The sequence below is a fragment of the Eumetopias jubatus genome, unplaced genomic scaffold (assembly GCF_037043125.1).
Source record: "Eumetopias jubatus isolate StellerSeaLion01/CBP00866 unplaced genomic scaffold, mEumJub1_p1.0 scaffold_2, whole genome shotgun sequence".
Classification (NCBI taxonomy): Eukaryota; Metazoa; Chordata; class Mammalia; order Carnivora; family Otariidae; genus Eumetopias; species Eumetopias jubatus.
Genome location: NW_028274808.1, coordinates 72,957,667 through 72,976,124, shown reverse-complemented (window position 1 = coordinate 72,976,124; position 18,458 = coordinate 72,957,667). Strand labels below are relative to the sequence as shown.

The 18,458-nt window shown below is 41.9% G+C and overlaps 1 protein-coding gene across 2 annotated transcripts in view; it reads left to right on the top strand.

The window, feature by feature from the left end:
- LRAT (lecithin retinol acyltransferase) overlaps window positions 1-18,190 on the top strand; it is a 126,022-nt gene extending 107,832 nt beyond the window's left edge. The window contains exons 1-2 of one of the 2 annotated variants that reach the window (XM_028104418.2): window positions 13,080-13,700; window positions 17,463-18,190. In XM_028104418.2, the coding sequence (XP_027960219.1) occupies window positions 13,161-13,700; window positions 17,463-17,615 (693 nt within the window). In that variant the 5' untranslated portion in view covers window positions 13,080-13,160 and the 3' untranslated portion in view covers window positions 17,616-18,190. Of the gene's footprint in view, window positions 1-13,079; window positions 13,701-17,462 lie in introns of those variants that run through there. The other variant, XR_003609481.2, reaches the window with a different exon arrangement.
- Window positions 18,191-18,458: the final 268 nt, after the last annotated feature.

Genomic DNA, 18,458 nt, shown 5'->3' with positions numbered 1-18,458 from the left:
AAAATGTCAATGTTGTGAAAGAAAGAGGTTGAGGAGTTGTCCTAGATTAAAGGAGATGAGCCAACTATAACAACTGCCTCCAACCAATGAATTGGAATTTTCTTTTGCGATAGCAGACATTATTACTAGGATAATTGGCAAATCCTAAATAAATCTGTAGTTTAGATCATTGTAGTGATGTTAATTTTCTGACTTTGATAATGATACTGTGATATTTAAGAGAATGTCTACTTTTAGGAAGGACATTGAAGAATTTAGGGGTGATGGGGCATCATATCTACAACTTACTCTCAAATAGTTCAGAAAAAATGTATATATATATATGTGTGTGTGTATGTATGTGTATATATGTGTGTGTATATATAGGGAGAAAGGATAAAGCAAAATTTGGAAAATCTGCGTGAAGAATACATGAGAATTCTTTACATAATTTTTGCAACTGTTTGTAATTGTATCAAAAGTTAAAAGAAAAAATGTCTTTCTCTTCCCATTTACAAGTGCTTTTCTTTTTTGAGTAAAGGTTATCTTGGGTGAGGGTGAATTCAGCCTTGGTGTTTCACTTACTGCATTTTTTTGTTTTTAAGAGAGAAAGAGAGAGCATGAGCAGGAAGGGACAGAGAGCATGTTAAGCAGGCCTGACGCAGGGCTTAATCTCACAACCCTGAGATCATGACCTGAGCCTTAATCAGGAGTCAGCCGCTTAATGGACTGAACCACTGAGGTGCCCCTCACTCAGGGCATTCTTGGGTAAAAGATCTATTTATATGCGTATTTACATCTAAATCTCCTTTCTTAATTTTTTTTTAAGATTTTATTTATTTATTTGACAGAGAGAGAGAGTGAGAGCACAAGCCAGGAGACAGAGGGAGAGGGAAAAGCAGGCTTTCCGATGAGCAGAGAGCCCGAGGTGGGGCTGGATCCCAGCACGCTGGTATCATGACCTGAACCTAAGGCAGCTGCTTAACCCACTGAGCCACTCAGGCGCCCCTCCTTTCTTAATTTTTTATGGCTATAATAAGGCTGCCATGGGGTTTCCTTGGGAGGTAGCCACTTCCTTTAGCAGCACTTATATTTGGTAAAATTTATTATAGTTCATCTTTTCTTAATTGTATAGATATGGATTGCTAGGAACATATGTATTGAACTTTGTTTTGGAAAAATTCTCTTGGTGGTGGAAGCACCACCTCACTGAGGAGTGATCCTTAAGTGAGCACCTAAACACTGAATGTTTTCCCTTTTGTGTCTTCTCCATGTGTTGTTGACATTAGCTTGTATCGGCAACATCCTATAAAATATAACTATGCACTAATACTACAGAATTTTCCCTTCAGAATGAGAAAGACAATAGGAGGGAAGTCTCTTTAGAGAACTTAGTGCAAACAGTTATGAATGTTGCTTTGAAAACTTAGATCTCAAGATTTAAGAAAACAGTTCATATATGATTTAATCTCGAAGCTAAAGAGTATTTGGTATTCTATAGATTAAGGAAAGCCATTATTTGAGGTAAAGAAAGTTATTACGTATTATTGTTGTCCAGAACCAGTTGAAGCCACCCATGTACTATGGAACTGGGTTGAAATATGACTGGGTCATCCCGAGAAGGAACTCAAATCAGTAACTAGCTCAGTTCAGTGTATCACTTAGTCTTGAAACTTGCCTATTACTTTGAAACATTGCTACATTTAGATCTTCTTAATTATCATTGACAACTAGTGTAGCTATGTAATTTTTAATAAAAGTGTTACAAAATCTTGTGTAGTGGGAGTTTCTTGTAAGTTCTCACGTGTATATATGTATGAGTTGCCTTTCCATGAGGACTCCACTATCAATCTCACTGAGCCCCATTACCTTTTGTCAATGACCTGGGGTTGGGCAGATTTGCAAAGAACAGCTTCAGTCAAGGTGGTTCTCAAGGTGTGAGGGCCACTTGCCTGAAAATCACCTGGGGTGCTTGTTAGAATGAAGATTCCTGCCTACACCTCAGACCTATTCAGTCAGAGGCTGTTGATGGGAGGCTCCAGGAAGTGATCCTTAGGTATCCTACATGGGAAAAACATTCTCAGTAAAACTTGCCTGAAAGGCAACTTGTAACAGTGAATGTACTTCAGACTCTTACATCTCTTTCATATTTTTTACCACATCACGTATTAGTATCTCAAACACGAAAAACCATAGAAATGATTTTTTTTGATCTAAATCTTAGGAGGCTAGAAGTACATAAATTATCCAAAATGCAGCTTCTCTGTAGCTCTGCTGTTTTTCAATCCATCGTTGGAATTACTGGAAGCGCATGAAGTCATTCTAAGCTTCCATCGTTGGTTAAAGGAACGAATTGTAAAGTTGCTCAAAACAACTCACCTCTTCAGCTGTGCTTCTTATCTAAGCCTATAATCTACCCAATGATGAAATTCAAATACTTGTCATCGTATGGTAAATCCTTAGCAGAAGGAAAATATAAAAAATTAAACTCATTTTCTTCCTCGCATAAACCCTGTTTCTAGTCCTCCCTTCCTCCTCCTCTTACTGTTGGTCCAGTTGCTCCATAATGGACTTGAGAGACATGCCTGGACCCACCTTATTCCTCTCACCACTCCTGCCACCACCGCTACATCCAGGTTACCAGCCTTGGCAGTTTGTCTCCAGAAATATCTTTCATCTTTTTTCCATGCCCCTCCATCTCCTTCCCCCCTCGCCTTATTCTAGCTCTCTTCCCTGGACCGCTACGTGTCCGTCCAACTGGTCTCTGCCTCCAGTTTCTCTCTCTTTGCCCTTCAATCCATTCTCCACCCTGCCCTCAGAGTTATCTTGGAGCAAATCATTCCCCTTCTTGTAAGCCCGCACTGGCTCTCTGCTCCCTACAGAGTAAAGCCTGAAATCCCAGCGCGGCATGGGAGGCCTTCGCCACCTGGCCACCACAAACTCCCAGTGGGAGCTCTAACCGCTATTCAGAGAAGCATACACCTTATATTCTAGTTGAACTTGCAAAATACACCAAAGACTTTTTTATTATTCATTCTGTGCCTTTGCGTGACCTCTTGGCACCAACCAGGTCCACCCGTGTACCTGGCAAACTCTGACTCCTTGTGGTACAGCTTAGGTGCTACCCCTTCTCTCCCTGTTCTTGCCCCAATTAAAAATGTTTGGTCCCTCCGAAGTGTCCCAGGACTGTTAGTGCCTGCTGCTGTTCAGCACATCACACTGAACTATGGAAGCTTTATTTAGGTCCGTCTGTTCCCTACCTAATGGCTCTGTGTTTCATTAGGAAGGGGATTGAATCTCATTTATTATTGTATTTCTGGGTGCGCACACAGAACCTGAGACTCACCTGGAGATCAACAATATTTGTGGAAGTGGATTAGAGATTAGAATTCTCCCATCTCCATTTCTAGAATTTCCTACTACCCTCTGGATCTTTGCTGCCTCTTGCAAATTTCCATGAGTACTATGGGCAATCAATAGACTGTTAAATGTGTTCCAGAAAGAAAATTATCATTTCTTGAGTTCTTACTAGGTCTTCAAAGAACATATACATATTAAGTTTTTAATCGTTACAACAACTTTATGAGGTATCCATCATTTTTATTAGCATTCTCATTTGAAAGTGGAGATAACTCAGACCAGAGGAGTTAAACCACTTGCCCAAGGTCACAAAGCTATGAAAATAAAAGAGCCAGGATTTGAACCCAGGCAATTTGGCTACAGAGTAGACATGCCTGAACATTATATCATCCCATTTTCATTCCCATTACATGAGAACTATGGACACTCAATAGATTTGCCTAGCCCTTTCTATTGCCTGACTCTGACCCCTTGGTCTGATCCACCCTCCCCCTGGGTTCTTAATTATTTGAGAGAAACAAATATATGCTTCTTCAGAATTAGGCAAATATTATAAGTAGGTATACTTCATCTAATCTATTTGGCTCTAAAAACATGGAAACATTTTATTGATATGTACAATTTTTGGATATATAATCTGTAACTTAAAATTAGTTAAATACAACATAAATTATGCTAATATTTTATTATTTTATGACCTTTGACAATTTTATAAATTTGACATTTGGCTAATGAGAAAATACTAAAATATGCTACCTTCATCTTTCTCAAAAAGGTATCTATGGAATTTCAGAGTCAAAAGGACTTTGAAGTTCACTCAGAAAAATGACTCTAGATCCAAAGTAATACAATCTTAAAAACAGGAATAATTTTGAAATATCAACCAACAAGATTTAAGGTTCTCAACTAATTCAAATAAGTGTGACTTCATAACCAAAATTGTAAATGTTAGATAAAATTTAAATGGGAGTTCTATTGAATGCCCACTGTGAACTCAGAACACTTAGGAATACTTAGTTTTGATGCATTTCTAGATAATATTGCTAAAATGAGGTTGTTTTAAGCCACATTTTTGGTCAATAATCTTGGAAATAAACATTTTTTAAAAAATATCAATAATTACTCTTTCTTATTTATTCTTCCTGAATTTGGCATTCTGAAAAAAGAACAAATTGATACCTCTTCTACATTGAAAGATTAAATAAATAGAGAAAAATCTTGAAGATTTCTTCCATTTAATCTATACAGTAAAATACTGGGCTAAATTATTATTATTATTATTATTATTATTATTATTATTATTATTGAAGTAGGCTCCATGCCGAGTGTGGAGCCCAACATGGGGCTTAAACTCACAACAACTCTGAGGTCAAGACCTGAGCTGAGCTCAAGATTCAGAGCCAACCAGGTGCTCCAAATACTTGGCTAATTTATAATTGTCATTTTTTTGAAAGACAAAAACCAGAAAGTGTTATTTGAAAACCAAATGGTACAGCCATAAAAGACATACAGTAGTCCCCCTTATCTTTGGGAGATAGTTCCAAGTCCCCCAGTGGATGCCTGAAACCACAGATACTACCAAACCCTATATATGCTATGTTGTTTTCCTATACATACATACCTATGATAAAGTTTAATTTATACAATTAAGTGCAGTCGGAGATTAACAATAATAACTAATGATAGAACAATTATAACAATAAACTGTAACAAATGTTATGTGAATGTGGTCTCTCTCAAAATATCTTATTGTGCTGTACTCACCCTTCTTCTTCCTCTTCTTGTGATGAGATGATAAAAAGCCTCCATGATGAGATGCAGTGAGGTGGAAGACGTAGGCACTGGATGTAGTGTTAGGCTCCTAATAACCTTCTGAGGATATGTCAGAAGGAGGATCATCTGCCTCCAGACTGTGGTTAACTGTGATTAACTGAAACTAAATGAAGCAAAACTCAGATGGCCGGGGAGGGGGGCGGGGGCGGCATTGTATAAGAAAATCTGGTCCCTCTAATCAAAAGTAAAAACAAAGGCTTGAAGGGCCATCGTTCGAGGAAACAGAAGAAACAGAGTTGAGACTGTCATCTTATATTTGACTTGGCAGTGAGGCATGGAGAATGACTGTCTCTAGCTATTGCTAGATTGAATTCCAGAAAGTTCAGGAGGTGAAGAGACAATGAAAGTCATCAGCAGAGAGGTAAATGGATACTGTCACCACTTTTGTACATGAGGTGACAGGACATGAGTTGAACCAATTTACTTAGAATCACAAAGTGAGTTGTGACAATATTGGGTGATATTGGACTGAATGTAGGAAATCTACTAATGATGTCAAGGATGTCTAAGTTTGGCTAAAACTTTGGGTCTGGCACCAACATCACTCTATAATGGCTCCCCTATTGGTATGGCCTGCTGACTGTGGCCTGGCACCCTGAGGTTCACAGCATGGATGGTTTGGTTATTTACCCTTCTGTGGAGGAAGGTCATCAGTGGAAAAGACAAGTCATCTCATAGGCCACTCTCATGCTGACTGTAAGCCTGCATTCTCAGGTTCCAAAATGCATTTAGGATTCTGATTTTCTGGATGTCATCTGATCCACAAAGATTAGAGCCAGTGGGGATGGTGCCCTTAAAGGATACCATAGAAAAATATCAGAACCCTCCCTTCAAGATTAGCACTTTCCAGAATTAAATAAGAGAGATAAAAGAATAACAGATAGGAGTGTAATAGATATGTGTTAGAACACGAAATAGATTTGACCAAAGGACAAATATCTTGGTTTATTCTTTTTGAAAGTTAAACTAATTGAACATTAAAATTACAGTGATTTCTGATTTAAACTTCTATTGGATGAAAATAATTACACAGATTTTTAATTCATCTTTAAAGAAAAATTTATTGAATTTATTTTCTATGTTAATTCTGTGTGATCCAAGTTCGGTTCCACTCATATGCTTTTTGTTTTGTTTTGTTTTGTTTTTAAGTAATCTCTTGCACCCAACATGGGGCTTGAACTCACAACCCTGAGATCAAAAGTCGCGTGCTCTACTGACAGAGCCAGGCAAGCACCCCCCGCTCCTGTGCTTTCCATGTAAAGAATGGTGTAAATAAAATGCAAGTAATCCAACTTAATGGGAAGTCCCTGTAGAGGGCAACCAGGAAAAAAATAGGTGAACTTAATTCAAACGTGAAGGTTTGTGCCCACAGAGAACACAGGCAGCCTGGTTCTTTTTTTTGTATTTTTTATTGTTATGTTAATCACCATACATTACATCATTACTTTTTGATGTAGTGTTCCATGATTCATTGTTTGTGCATAACATCCAGTGCTCCACGCAGAACAAGGCAGCCTGGTTCTTAAAGAGAGATCTATCCACTTGGATGTCTTCCAGTTAAGAAGTTTGCAACAATTTAAAATCAAATTCCTCACCCCCCCCTTTTTTTTATAGTTGCTTGAGCTGTTTAGGTATGAGTCAGCTTTAGCTGAACCACACTGAATTTTGTTTTAGTGTGGGGTGGGTTAAGAGTCAATGTAATTACAAAAATACCAGAATGATATGCTTACTTCCCTTCAAATTCAGTTTAGAAATCAAAGAGATATTATTCTTTTCAAGAACATATCAATAATATATATTGCTACAAAATATTAATGAAGCAGTGTGTTTATATCATTTAAAGTTTCTGTACGATCAAACACGTAATCAAAGGAGCCACTGATTATCAGCACCAACTGCTACCAAACTTTTGCCCTGTCTCTCCTGCCCTCTTATGGAATGACTGCTTCACTGGAGTATGAGTGATTTCTCTCACTTTTTTTTTTTTTTAAATTCAGTGAGGCATTGCATTGTTTAAAGCAGTTATTTGTGAATTCTATTTAGATTTTCTAAGTACTAGACAGTGATTTATCTTCTTTTTCTGGTAATTACTTCCTGTGAAATTTCACCAAGAACAATAGTTAAGACTCTCTGAAGGGCCTGAGTAATCTGGTTTTCATAAGCCCCAGGACCATTCACACTTGGAGGGTTTAGAGAGCATCTCATTCTATTCCAGCTCAGGACACTTTATATTTGAGGCCCTATAGGCCCCAGGAGCCTCTGAGATCTCACACACCATCAGATAGGAGCATCTAAAGCTAAGCCTGATATTAAGAAAGTTCAGCGTTCAGTTACCTGTCATTATATCCTTAGAATGTCTATGCATTTACAAAGGATTTTTGAAATATAATTAATAACATGGCATTTTTCACTGTTCCTAGTACTTAGTATTACTGGTGATCGCCAATACTGTCCTGTTTGGGTGATAGCAATCCCTCATTTCTCTGTATATTTTATATATGAATACAGTGGTGGTTGTATTTGCCTTTCAAATATGCAGCCAGAGTCTATTGTTAACAAATTCGGGTCACCAAATGTTCATATTTACTATTGCCTCACAATGACAAATTAAAATTGAAAGGAAGCAAGAAGAAGTTAGAAGAAGTCCCATGGCTTGCCATTTAATCATTTGTATTTTGAAATGAAATGTGCTTTACATGTCGTGGGGCATCTCGAAATTTTTAGTCATTCCTTGGTATTATGTCATTTGATCATTTCAAACATGGACATTTGGGGGGTTTGTATGTTTTGAGAGGCATCTTCAAACAAAAGACTGGCCTTTGTCTCTGTTTTTATGAATTATAAACGGCTTCACTGGTGGTGAGCAGCTGGAGGAGCAGAGCTCTGTGGAAGCTTCCGGATCTCCCCAGTGTGATTCTCCCCAGGCCCACTCTCTACTGACTGTCCCTCTGTGGTTGCACTCAATGCCAGAGCACTTATATGCCTACTTTCTGCTCACCCTCTGGCTCTGGGCTGAGTCATCAGGAAGGGTCTCTGAGTAGAAGCATATTCTTTGTCTGCACTGCATTCTTGGATAACTGTGCTGTCAAAGCAGAAAGGAAAAGCACCCCTGCCTTACTTTGTTTTTCTGAAGAATAATACAAATGATAGAGTATATTTGATAGTGTTTAATCCTCCAAGTATCCCTTTGAAAAGTGATTCCCATTTTAGAAAGTTGACATTGAGGCTCAGAGGTGACAAATGACTTGTCTGAGTTCATTTAGCTGTAAATGGCTCTATAAGGCCTTCAGCTTGGGATTTTTGCCTCCTTCTTCTATGTCACAGCTGCCTCAACCTGTTATTCGTTTATATGAAGCTGTATTTACTTTGGTCATGATTCTTGATAGTAAATGTACATTCTTCATTTTTTGCTCAATGTTTTTATTTTATGGTTAGCAAAGCAAACAAACAAACAAACAAAAAAACCCTAAATCCTGTCCGGCTGGAACTGCAGCCTTTAATCTTTCTAAAGACAATAGGCAGGACTGAGGCCCTCATAATAAGGTGCTAGCCAAACAGGAAGGAAGCTGGGAAAGGAAGTCCTCCTCCCAGGAGGTAATTGATTCCTAACACTCCAGGTAGCACTGAGTTTGGAGGCTCCATGAAAAGGTGTCTGCTCTTTTCCCCCTGTTTCTAGAGGGAAGTGCACAAAGCCTTTATTCTCCCCACTCCCTTAGAATTAGCCAGTCAGGGCCTCTGAGTCCATGGGGACAGACCTGAGCATTTGTAAATGAACTGAAGGCAGAAGGATAGCTCAGAAGAAAAACAAATGGTAAGATTATGGTATTTATGTGCCCCTAAATTTAATAATCTTAAAAATCTAAGAACAACAACAAAATAATCTTAAAGGAGAGCAATAATTTTGAAATATGAAGTTTAGAAAACCAAATTTATCAGTCTTAGGGGCCAGGGGAAAGAAGGTGTACAAGGTAAGAAGTCTGGGATAACCTAGGTGCTGCTTCTGAGCTCATGCCCTTGGGCAAGACCTGAACACCTAGGTCTAAGGAGGGTCTGAGACTACATGGCCACTCAAGTGCTAGGGTCTTCCTGGCAAGAGAATGCTATTAACCAGAATCTTCATCAGACCTTCCTCACCATTGCAATAAAATAACTGATGCTAAAAATTAGACCCCCACTAGAGAAGCAGGGAAATGAAGTCCAAATTAAAAAGAAAAGGCATGGGATCAAGTTTAGGGTTAGGTATTTCATTGAACTTCCAAGGCAAGCACAGCACCTGACATATAGCAGGTATTTAATAAATGAATGGATGACAGGTGGATGGACTGATGGAAGGTCAGTCCTTCCCCAGTGATGATGGACCTGGGGGCAAAGAAACCTGTGGTTGAGTCCTGATCCACACCAACACAGTGATAGAGGCAGAATTATAAGCATCAGTTTCTTCCTGTGTAAAATGGAGATACTTCACAGGGTAATGATGAAGTGAGAAAATGCTTTCAGGGCCCAGCACATAAGAAGCACAGAATTTTGTGATCATATCCTCTACTCTAAAGAGTCCTCTGAGGAACAAGGAGGCTCCAGAGGCAAGAAGTGTGCAGGTAGGAAATCCGTTAGCCTTCCAGATTTCTGCCGGACTCTGCACCTTGTCTCTGAGAGTGGGACCGCTTTCTCCTGGGACCCTTGATGAGATCAAGGGCTCCTAGATGAAGCCCAGAATTTAGGTGGGCTCTATGAGCCCAATTTCAGCCTGCTCTGCACAGAAACCCAGCGAGTCTTGGCCTGTACAGCTGGGAGAAACGGACCCAGGCATGAGAACTGCAGGTGGGGATGCTATCACTGTCTAGTGGGAGGATAGGGAAGCGGTGGCTGGGGTGAGAGTCGGTGGACCTTTCAGTGAAGTCTGTGTGTGACCTGGAAAGCCTCAGCTCTTTTAGAATCCCCAGGCCAGACCTGGCGACCCATTTGCGTGCATTTAAGGCATTTGCACATGGAGACTTGTTGAATGTAGCTGACTTTCATACAGTCTGGAAAACAAGAGGTCTTTCTAGCAACCCATGGGGATGCTCCTTCTTCTAAAGGAATGGTTTCTGGTTTAGGAAGAAGAAATTTTTTTCTTTTCTTTTCTTTGTTTCTTTTAAGATTTACTTATTTATTTTAGAGAGACAGAGAGAGAAAGTGAGGGGGGAGGGGCAGAGAGAGAGCCTTAAGCAGATCCCACACAGAGCGCGGAGCCCCACACTGGGCTGCATCTCAGGACCATGAGATTCCAACCCCAGCAGAAACCAGGAGTCCCACGCTTAAACCAATTGTGCCACCCAGGCACCCCCAAGGAGAAATTTCTGTGAGATTTTCTTGGGTCTTTCCTTCTAACAGCATTGTCCCTTCCCAGTTTACCTAAAACTGACGCAGACTATTAGTGGGAGTGTGACTATTAGCATATAAGCATATTTATGAAGTGTGCCTCTAGGGAGCAATCAAAAACTGACCGCTCAGCCACAAAAATATATGCAAGTCTGAGAACTTTGAGAGTTGCCTTTTGTAAGGTAGGGTTACCATGGGGAGGGCAAATCAGTTGAGCCTACAAGAGCTCATTTGAGGACGCTGCATTTTTTCAGTTGTGAAGCAGCCTAATCTTTCCTAACCACTCCCCGCTTAAGAGGTCTCAGACGACTTCAAAAACGCGACAAACGGCAGTGTTCTACAGCCTCCTTTGGGTTATCCAGGGCCGAGTTTCCTCAGGCGGGGCAGGGGAATTGCAAATCAGCTTGGCACTGCCTATCTTTCATAAAACCCTGTGTGGGGATGAGGCTATTGAAGGTCTAGAGGTGATTTCTTAATATTTTTTGCTCTAAAGGAGTTCTCTTGTGGAGCCGGCGGGCAGTCCTCCATACTTTTGTCTCCCCAAATTCCCCAGGTGGAGACAGTCGTAGGCGTTAATAAGCTGCATTAGTGACCACCAGAGACGGAAATCACTAATTACTAAGTCTCCTTTGATCTCCCCCAGCCGTTTGGCTCCTGACATTGGAGGTTCCGGCATCTATGCTTTCTTAGAACTGTACCAGCCTAGTGTGTCCAGAGCCTTAGAGTCAGACGTGGGATCTGCAGTTTAACGTGTGCGCGGAGATCTGAATCAGATTTTAAAAAATTTCCACAGACTCCCCAGATTTTAAATCCAGCGGCTGAGCTGGTGTGTGGCTGGAAGCTAACAGACGCCCACGTGCGGAGGTGTTTGATTAATTTCAGCAGCTCCGTAGCTCTGCGCTTTAAATTTTGGGGGCAGACTGGGGAAATAACGATTTAAAATTTCCAGTGCACTGCCTCTCTCCCCTTCTCCATCGTCCTCTTTCCGATTCGGTTGTGGGAAATGGAGTTTACTTCTCTTTGCTGAGACTCTAACGTGATTCGGGATCATTTGTGAGATGAACAAAAGTGACGCGCAAACGGGACGGCTGGGGCAGAACGCTGATGGCAGACTCAGGGTAGGAGCAAAGGCCGGGCCTCCGAGGATAATTGGGAGCCAGCCTCCTCCCCGCCTGGTCTCCATGGTCCCCTTCTTCTTCCAGGTAAGATGAATGGCCCTTCATTCATCATCCACAGGCAGCCTCCTCCCCCAGGCGAGCGGAGAATCTGCTTCCCGAAGAAACCTATTAGCCCCGAATTGGGCAGCTTTGTGGACCCAACCAAGGCTCTCTATTGTGGCCTTTGTCTGCGGAATTTAAGCATTTACATAATGCATTAGCATCGAACTCCGCTCAGGGTCGGGACACCGCGTGCCGAGCCTGGCGCGGACCGCGCCTCTGCAGCGCCCTCACCCGGCTGCTCCCGGGGACCACCCTCGCTGTTGCGCCTGGGTCACGCGGCAGGCGCTCTGCTCTGGCAAGGAACGCAGTGCTACATCCGTCTTGGCCAAGCCCGGGCGGCTGCGCTTTGAAAGCGGCAACGTTTTGGGGGATGAACCCACTCAGGGTCCATCTGACCCTGAAGCCGAAGGAATAAACTTGACATTAATCTGGCTTTCCAGACGGTCGTTGGGGGCTTCGCCGGCTGACCGTTGAGAGCCGCGCGCTCAACGGTCACTGGTGCGTCCGAGCGCAGAGGCGCCTGGGGTTCCAATCGCCAGAGCTCGGGACCTGGACGCGCGGGTCTCTACCGACCCGCGCGCCAGCTGAGAGCAAAAAGGATTCGGGGCATGTAAAAGGGAGGACGATCCGCGGCGCTTGGGACTAGGTCTCTAGGGAGGAATCCACAGGCTTTGGAGGTGCGCACGCTTCGCAGATTAATGCAAACACTTTAGTAAGTCGAGGTCTCTGGGTATCCAACCCTTTAGAGGGAGGTGGTTTGGCTCAGAAATCTCGCCGGAAGGGACTTTTCCACCGAAAACTTTGCCCAGAATGCGCCCCAGTCCAGACAGGTGCAGGAACTTTTGCGCGGCCGCGCCTCGGCCACTGCTCTAAACGGCCGCTTAGAGGCCGCAAGAGCTTAGGTCGCGAGTGCCAAGGGGAACCTGCGTCTGGAAGCGGGTCTCAGGGAAGAACACCGGACCCGGGGGACCCGCCAGCCCTCTTCCAAAGAACCCGCGGTCCCGCGCGCCCCTCGCGGCGAGCGGCGCTGGTAACCGGCGCCCAATCAGCGCTCTCGCCGGGTCTGTGACGGCGTTCGGCCCCGCCCCTTGACTGGGCTAAAAGGCCTCAGAGAAGGCTTCAGCCCAGGGTTCCGCGCGCTGTCCTGCGCCCCGACACGGCCCCCAGGTGGGTTTCGTAGCTTGTTGCTCTCAGCGCCGGTGCCACTGTCCCCGCGGTCTGCCTCGGTCAGGTCCTCATTCTCCTCAGTTCCCAGGGCGGGGCGGTCAAGCTAATCTCCAGGCTTCTCTCCTTCCCGGGTCACCGGCCTGCAGGTGAGGAGCAGCGCAGCGCCCCAGTGCGGCGACCTCACCTAGTCCGGCCCGGGCCCGAGCAGCGGCGGTCCCCCCGACGCTCCCTTTCCCCTGCAGGATGAAGAACCCAATGCTGGAGGCGCTGTCCCAATTGCTGGAGAAGCTGCTCCTCATCTCCAACTTCAAGCTCTTCAGTTCGGGCACCCCGGACGAAGACAAGGCGAGGAATAGTTACTATGAGATCAGCTCCTTCCTTCGCGGCGACGTGCTGGAAGTGCCCCGGACCCACCTGACCCACTACGGCATCTACCTGGGCGACAACCGTGTTGCCCACATGATGCCCGACATCCTGTTGGCCCTGACCAAAGACAAGGGGCGCACGCAGAAGGTGGTCTCCAATAAGCGTCTCATCCTGGGCGTCATTGGCAGGATAGCCAGCATCCGCGTGGACACAGTGGAGGACTTCGCCTATGGAGCCGACATCCTGGTCAATCACCTGGACAAGTCCCTCAAGAAGAAGGCGTTGCTCAACGAAGAGGTGGCGCAGCGGGCGGAGAAGCTGCTGGGCCTAACTCCCTACAGCCTACTGTGGAACAACTGTGAGCACTTTGTGACCTACTGCAGATTCGGCACCTCGATCAGCCCCCAGGCCGACAAGGTACACGTGTGACTCGCCATTGGGTTCGGTGGGGACACCCTTTCCCATCTCTAACCTTTTTCTATACTCTGGAATCAGGGATTGAGTTCTAGAATGAGTAACGATCTCTCTGGTGTTCCTAAAGGAGGCCAAGTAAATAAATAGCGTTGTCCCTTGAAGGTAACCTCAAAATGGGGGGTTAAAGAGTGTGACAATGCAGTACCGCTGCCAGCGATTCCAAATCTACCCAGTTATTGCTGCAGAGGTGTCAGGGTGTCCACCCAGCGTCGTCGAAATGACAAAAGGGCAGGTGGAGGTTGGGGGGGGGGTCAAGAGAAAATCTGTCGCTGTGTGCTTGCAAATTTTCCCAAGAATTACAATTGGAAGAAAGGCGACAGGGTTTGTATTTTATCTATAACCCTGTGTATAAATTGTGCCTTTAAAATTAAGGAAGCATGCAGGTTTCTCCATCTGTAAGCTGCAGAGTGAATTCCCTTTGCTTAATAGAAACCATCAAAATTCCCAGTAGGAAGACCTCCCTGGTAGATCCCTTACTCCCGTGTCTGGCTTCAGAGAAGTCATTTCCTTGGTATTCTGAATTCTTTCTTTGAAGGCTTTAATCCCCATCTAGACTTCCTCATTGTTAGGCATCCTTTAACCCTTAGCTCCAAAGGTGGGATTGTTTATGGGTTCCTCAGAGATAAAAACAATTGGTTTTCAAGAAGGTCCGTTCAATGTAATTTTTATGAGCACTTAAAACCAAACAAACAGTATTAGCATTGAAGATGATTAAATTACCCACAAATCCAAAGGGGTGGGGGGGTGGATTTTTTATTTCCTTTTGAAACCTCTTAACTTAAAGATAGTTAACTTTTTAAGCCTGCAACTGCATTTGCAATTAGTAGCTTTCTCAGGCTTCACTGTAGTTGTTAAAGAGGTTATTGTTAATGTTCACTCTTAACTGAAACCTGGGCCATCACCTAATGAGCTTCACATTTTAACCTTCATGTTTAGATACTTTCTGGACCAAAAGAATGAGTCCATGCAACCGATTTTGTATTGCTTCACATCTTGATTAATTTTTTGACCCATATGGGAAAATCTTTTTCTCCTCTGTGGCAGAACATACAAGTACTATGCTTTTTATACATCAATATATGAAACTTCTTATAGATTATTTATAGAGCCACAACAGACTCAATCTAGTAAAATAAAAATATAGTTTGAGCAGTGTGCAATGATTTAAGAATCACAGCCACAGTCCAGGCCTGATTAGAAATGAACTTCACTACATTTACAAACACTGGCTCCAAAAGTGTACAAAAGGAAACAGGTCAGATTTACTTAGGAACCAAGCAAATTATTTCTCTAAGGAAAAACAGTACTTCTATCCAGTAATTAGGAGTTACCCTTTCATGGAACACATATAGCACTGTATTCTGTATTTTGACCAAAACCAACCAACCAAACAAACAAAACACGTCACAAGTGCTTTTTTCGAGGTAGTAAAATATTTAATCTGCATAAATAACTAGCTGGAGTAGTTTTTCATCTTTGGAAACTTTGTAAGGTTTTACAGAAGTAGAGAAATGTTTTAATTGCTGTTGCTGCATAGCACCTCTTGTGAAACTGAGTTTTTGTCTTCACTTTGAATGGTGTAACAAACAATTTGGCCAGAGTAGATTTCCCCGGGGGGGGGGGGGGAAATCCCCATCCCAAATTTTCCAATTCTAAGAACTGTTTTTTTTGAACATGCCTTGAGAGAAGTAGGTCATTATTATTGAAGGAGGACTGATTTCTACTTTTCAGAGATGTAAGGAATTACTTGACTCAGGGTCTGATTGTTGAGTTCTCCATCTATGTATATACTACTGTAAGCCTGACACTGAGAGTTGCAAGTTGTCTCTTACTTAAAGTTAAATTTAAGTTTATAAACACTTTGAAGAGCACTTTCCCTCATGAAAGCACAGCAAATAATTTGAAAATAAATTGGAAGAAAACATTTTGCTTTTTTGTAGTGTGAAGCTCTTTTTAACAAGTTTAGAAGTCATAAAATTAAGGGAGTTTTATATTACTATTAACAATTTCAGTGTTCTGTAAACTATAAAGCCCTTAATTACTCTTATTATGCCTTATGCTTTTTCAACTCTTTTTTTTAATGTTGCTGGTACTGCTTTTTATTGCCAAAAAATGAATGGAAATACCCCTTTTAATTTCTGGGGTTTCCGTACTCAAAAAGTGCCGCTACAGGCTACCTTCTAGCAATGCAGGACATTCCCTCCTGTTGAGCACCACTAGAGATGCCTCCTTGGGCTAATGGACATTAGAAATAAGGACATTAGAAATAAGATGCTCCTTGAGAAAATCTGCTTTTGGGGAAAGGAGTCCATCATGATTCTCTGTTTTCCTTAATTAACAATTATTGGGAAAAAGACAAAAAGAGCGTAACTGTACGAAGACAGTTAATCTTCCCATTATTTGCCAAGCACCTTTTCTCATTGTCCTGAAAACTTCGTTTAGTTTGATCTTCACCACTTTAAGATTGTGTATTTGGGACTCAATGTTTTTGTTTAGCAGAAAGAGACAAATCGTCTGTTTGACGTGTAAGAAGACAACATCTGGATAACTAACAGGAACAGGAATTTGTCTAGAAATTGTATAAAGGTATGGCTAGAGACAACTTTACAGTCAAGATAGTGCATTAAAATATACTGGGCTCGTATACTCTGGCCATTAAGAATTTAGAAACCTGGCTGTCCAGGACCATATAGGCCACTGTAGGAGACCCTCAAAGCATATACAATGTCATGTCTAGGAAAGGAGCTTAAAACTAGCACGAATAGCACAAGTCACATATAAAAAATGGAGCAGTTCATTGCTAAATTTTGCCCAGACAGTGATGAGGTAGAGCTAACTGTCAACAGATGTAGCAGTAATAATAATCATTGTAATGCCTTACATTTACGCAGCACGTAGAGGAATACTTTTGCATTAAAGATCTCACCTGATCCTCACAACAACCTTCTTATTCCCATGGAGGAGAAGAGGGTAGTCTGGACAAGTTAAATGATTTACATGAGATTTACTGGAGCTAGTAAGAGGTGAGCCAGGACTCAAACATAAGCCATCACTTCTGAGTAAATTTGGTTTTTAAAGGAGAACAATTTCACATATTAGAAGAATGACTTCCTCAGGGGTAGGGATCATATTTAATTTATCTTTATCTCCAGCAGCCAATTTTTGATTGAATTTAATTTACTCAGAGAATGGGATATGATCAAAAAATTAGACTTTCTATGCCTTTAGATTTTGAGACCTCTGAGGACAGTTTTCATTGGTATCATCAAATTTTCGAACGATGAGTTGTAGGAACTGAATTCACCAATAATAATAGGCTAAATTTTATCAAGATTAGAGATTCCTTTGCTTATGAAATTTTAGAATATGTTATTGTTATTGACAGGCAGTTTAAAGTTTTAACCGTTAATCCTGAATAACTTTTATGTGGTTACATTCTCTGTAGTTTTCTATAAAAAGTCTGTATTTACAAAGGCAGTTGCCTTTGTGAACCTAGTTGCCTGAAGCATCATTTCAGTTACTATGGGATGTGGAATCAAGAAACTGAACTATTCACACCTTAAATTCTTTCCAAAGTCATAAGAGAAATTCTGGTTTTTCTGTTAGAGAGAAAATAGGTGAGAAAATTATGCTTTACTATTTGGTACATGTGATTCTTCTTAGGTTCAGCCCCCTTTTCTAATATTCTTAAATTTTATTTTCCAGTTCTGTGAGAATGTGAAGATAATTATTCGTGATGAGAGAAGTGTTCTCGCTTCAGCGGTCTTGGGATTGGCATCTATAGTCTATCTGGGCTTGGCATCCTATACTACCCTTCCTGCAATTTTTATCCCATTCTTCTTATGGATGGCTGGCTAACTTCATATCCCCATGTCAGTGTTATATTCTGTGTGTAAATATGTTTATATAGAGAGAGCACAAGTCAGTATAAGCATCGTCGAGAAAAATGTGACCTGTAACACTGTATTCTGGATAAAAATGTGACTAAGAATCACCCAAAGTGCTTACTGTGTAAGCCCAAGAACAAAGGCTTTCTGAATCTTCTCAGTTCGATTTTAAAGCCCTGTGCAGATCTTGGAAACATGACAACTTGTGATAGAATTCATCATTACAGGGGCTCCTGGGTGGCTCAGTCGTTGGGCATCTGCCTTTGGCTCAGGTCATGATCCCAGGTTTGGGGGATTGAGCCCCGCGTCGGGCTCCCTGCTGTACTGGAAGTCTGCCTCTCCCTCTCCCCCTGCTTGTGTTTCCTCTCTCACTGTGTCTCTATCTGTCAAATAAATAAATAAAATCTTAAAAAAAAAAAAGAATTCATCATTACAAGAGAACCGACCCCTAAGATGATGGCCACAGGAGATTATTTATTTATTTTTTTTCTCCTATAATCATTGTTCTTCTCAGGCCTGAGTTGGAAGATTAGAAGACTTATTGAATAAGACCACTAACTTCATTGTAAATTTATTGTTTCATTGAAAAACTTATATTAAACTAAAAGAATTTCCCTCGTTCAGATGAGAACATGTTTGATGATTGGCAAAAAAAAAATTCCCAATCTGTTTTTTTTCCACGCATTATATATAATTCCCAATAAGTCAAAAATACTTTCATTACTTGAAACCATGTTGGCGAAGTTAGAGTTTAATGATAAAGTAACTGACTAGAACTATAGAAATCTGTGTTTTCCTGCAGAAATAAGCTACT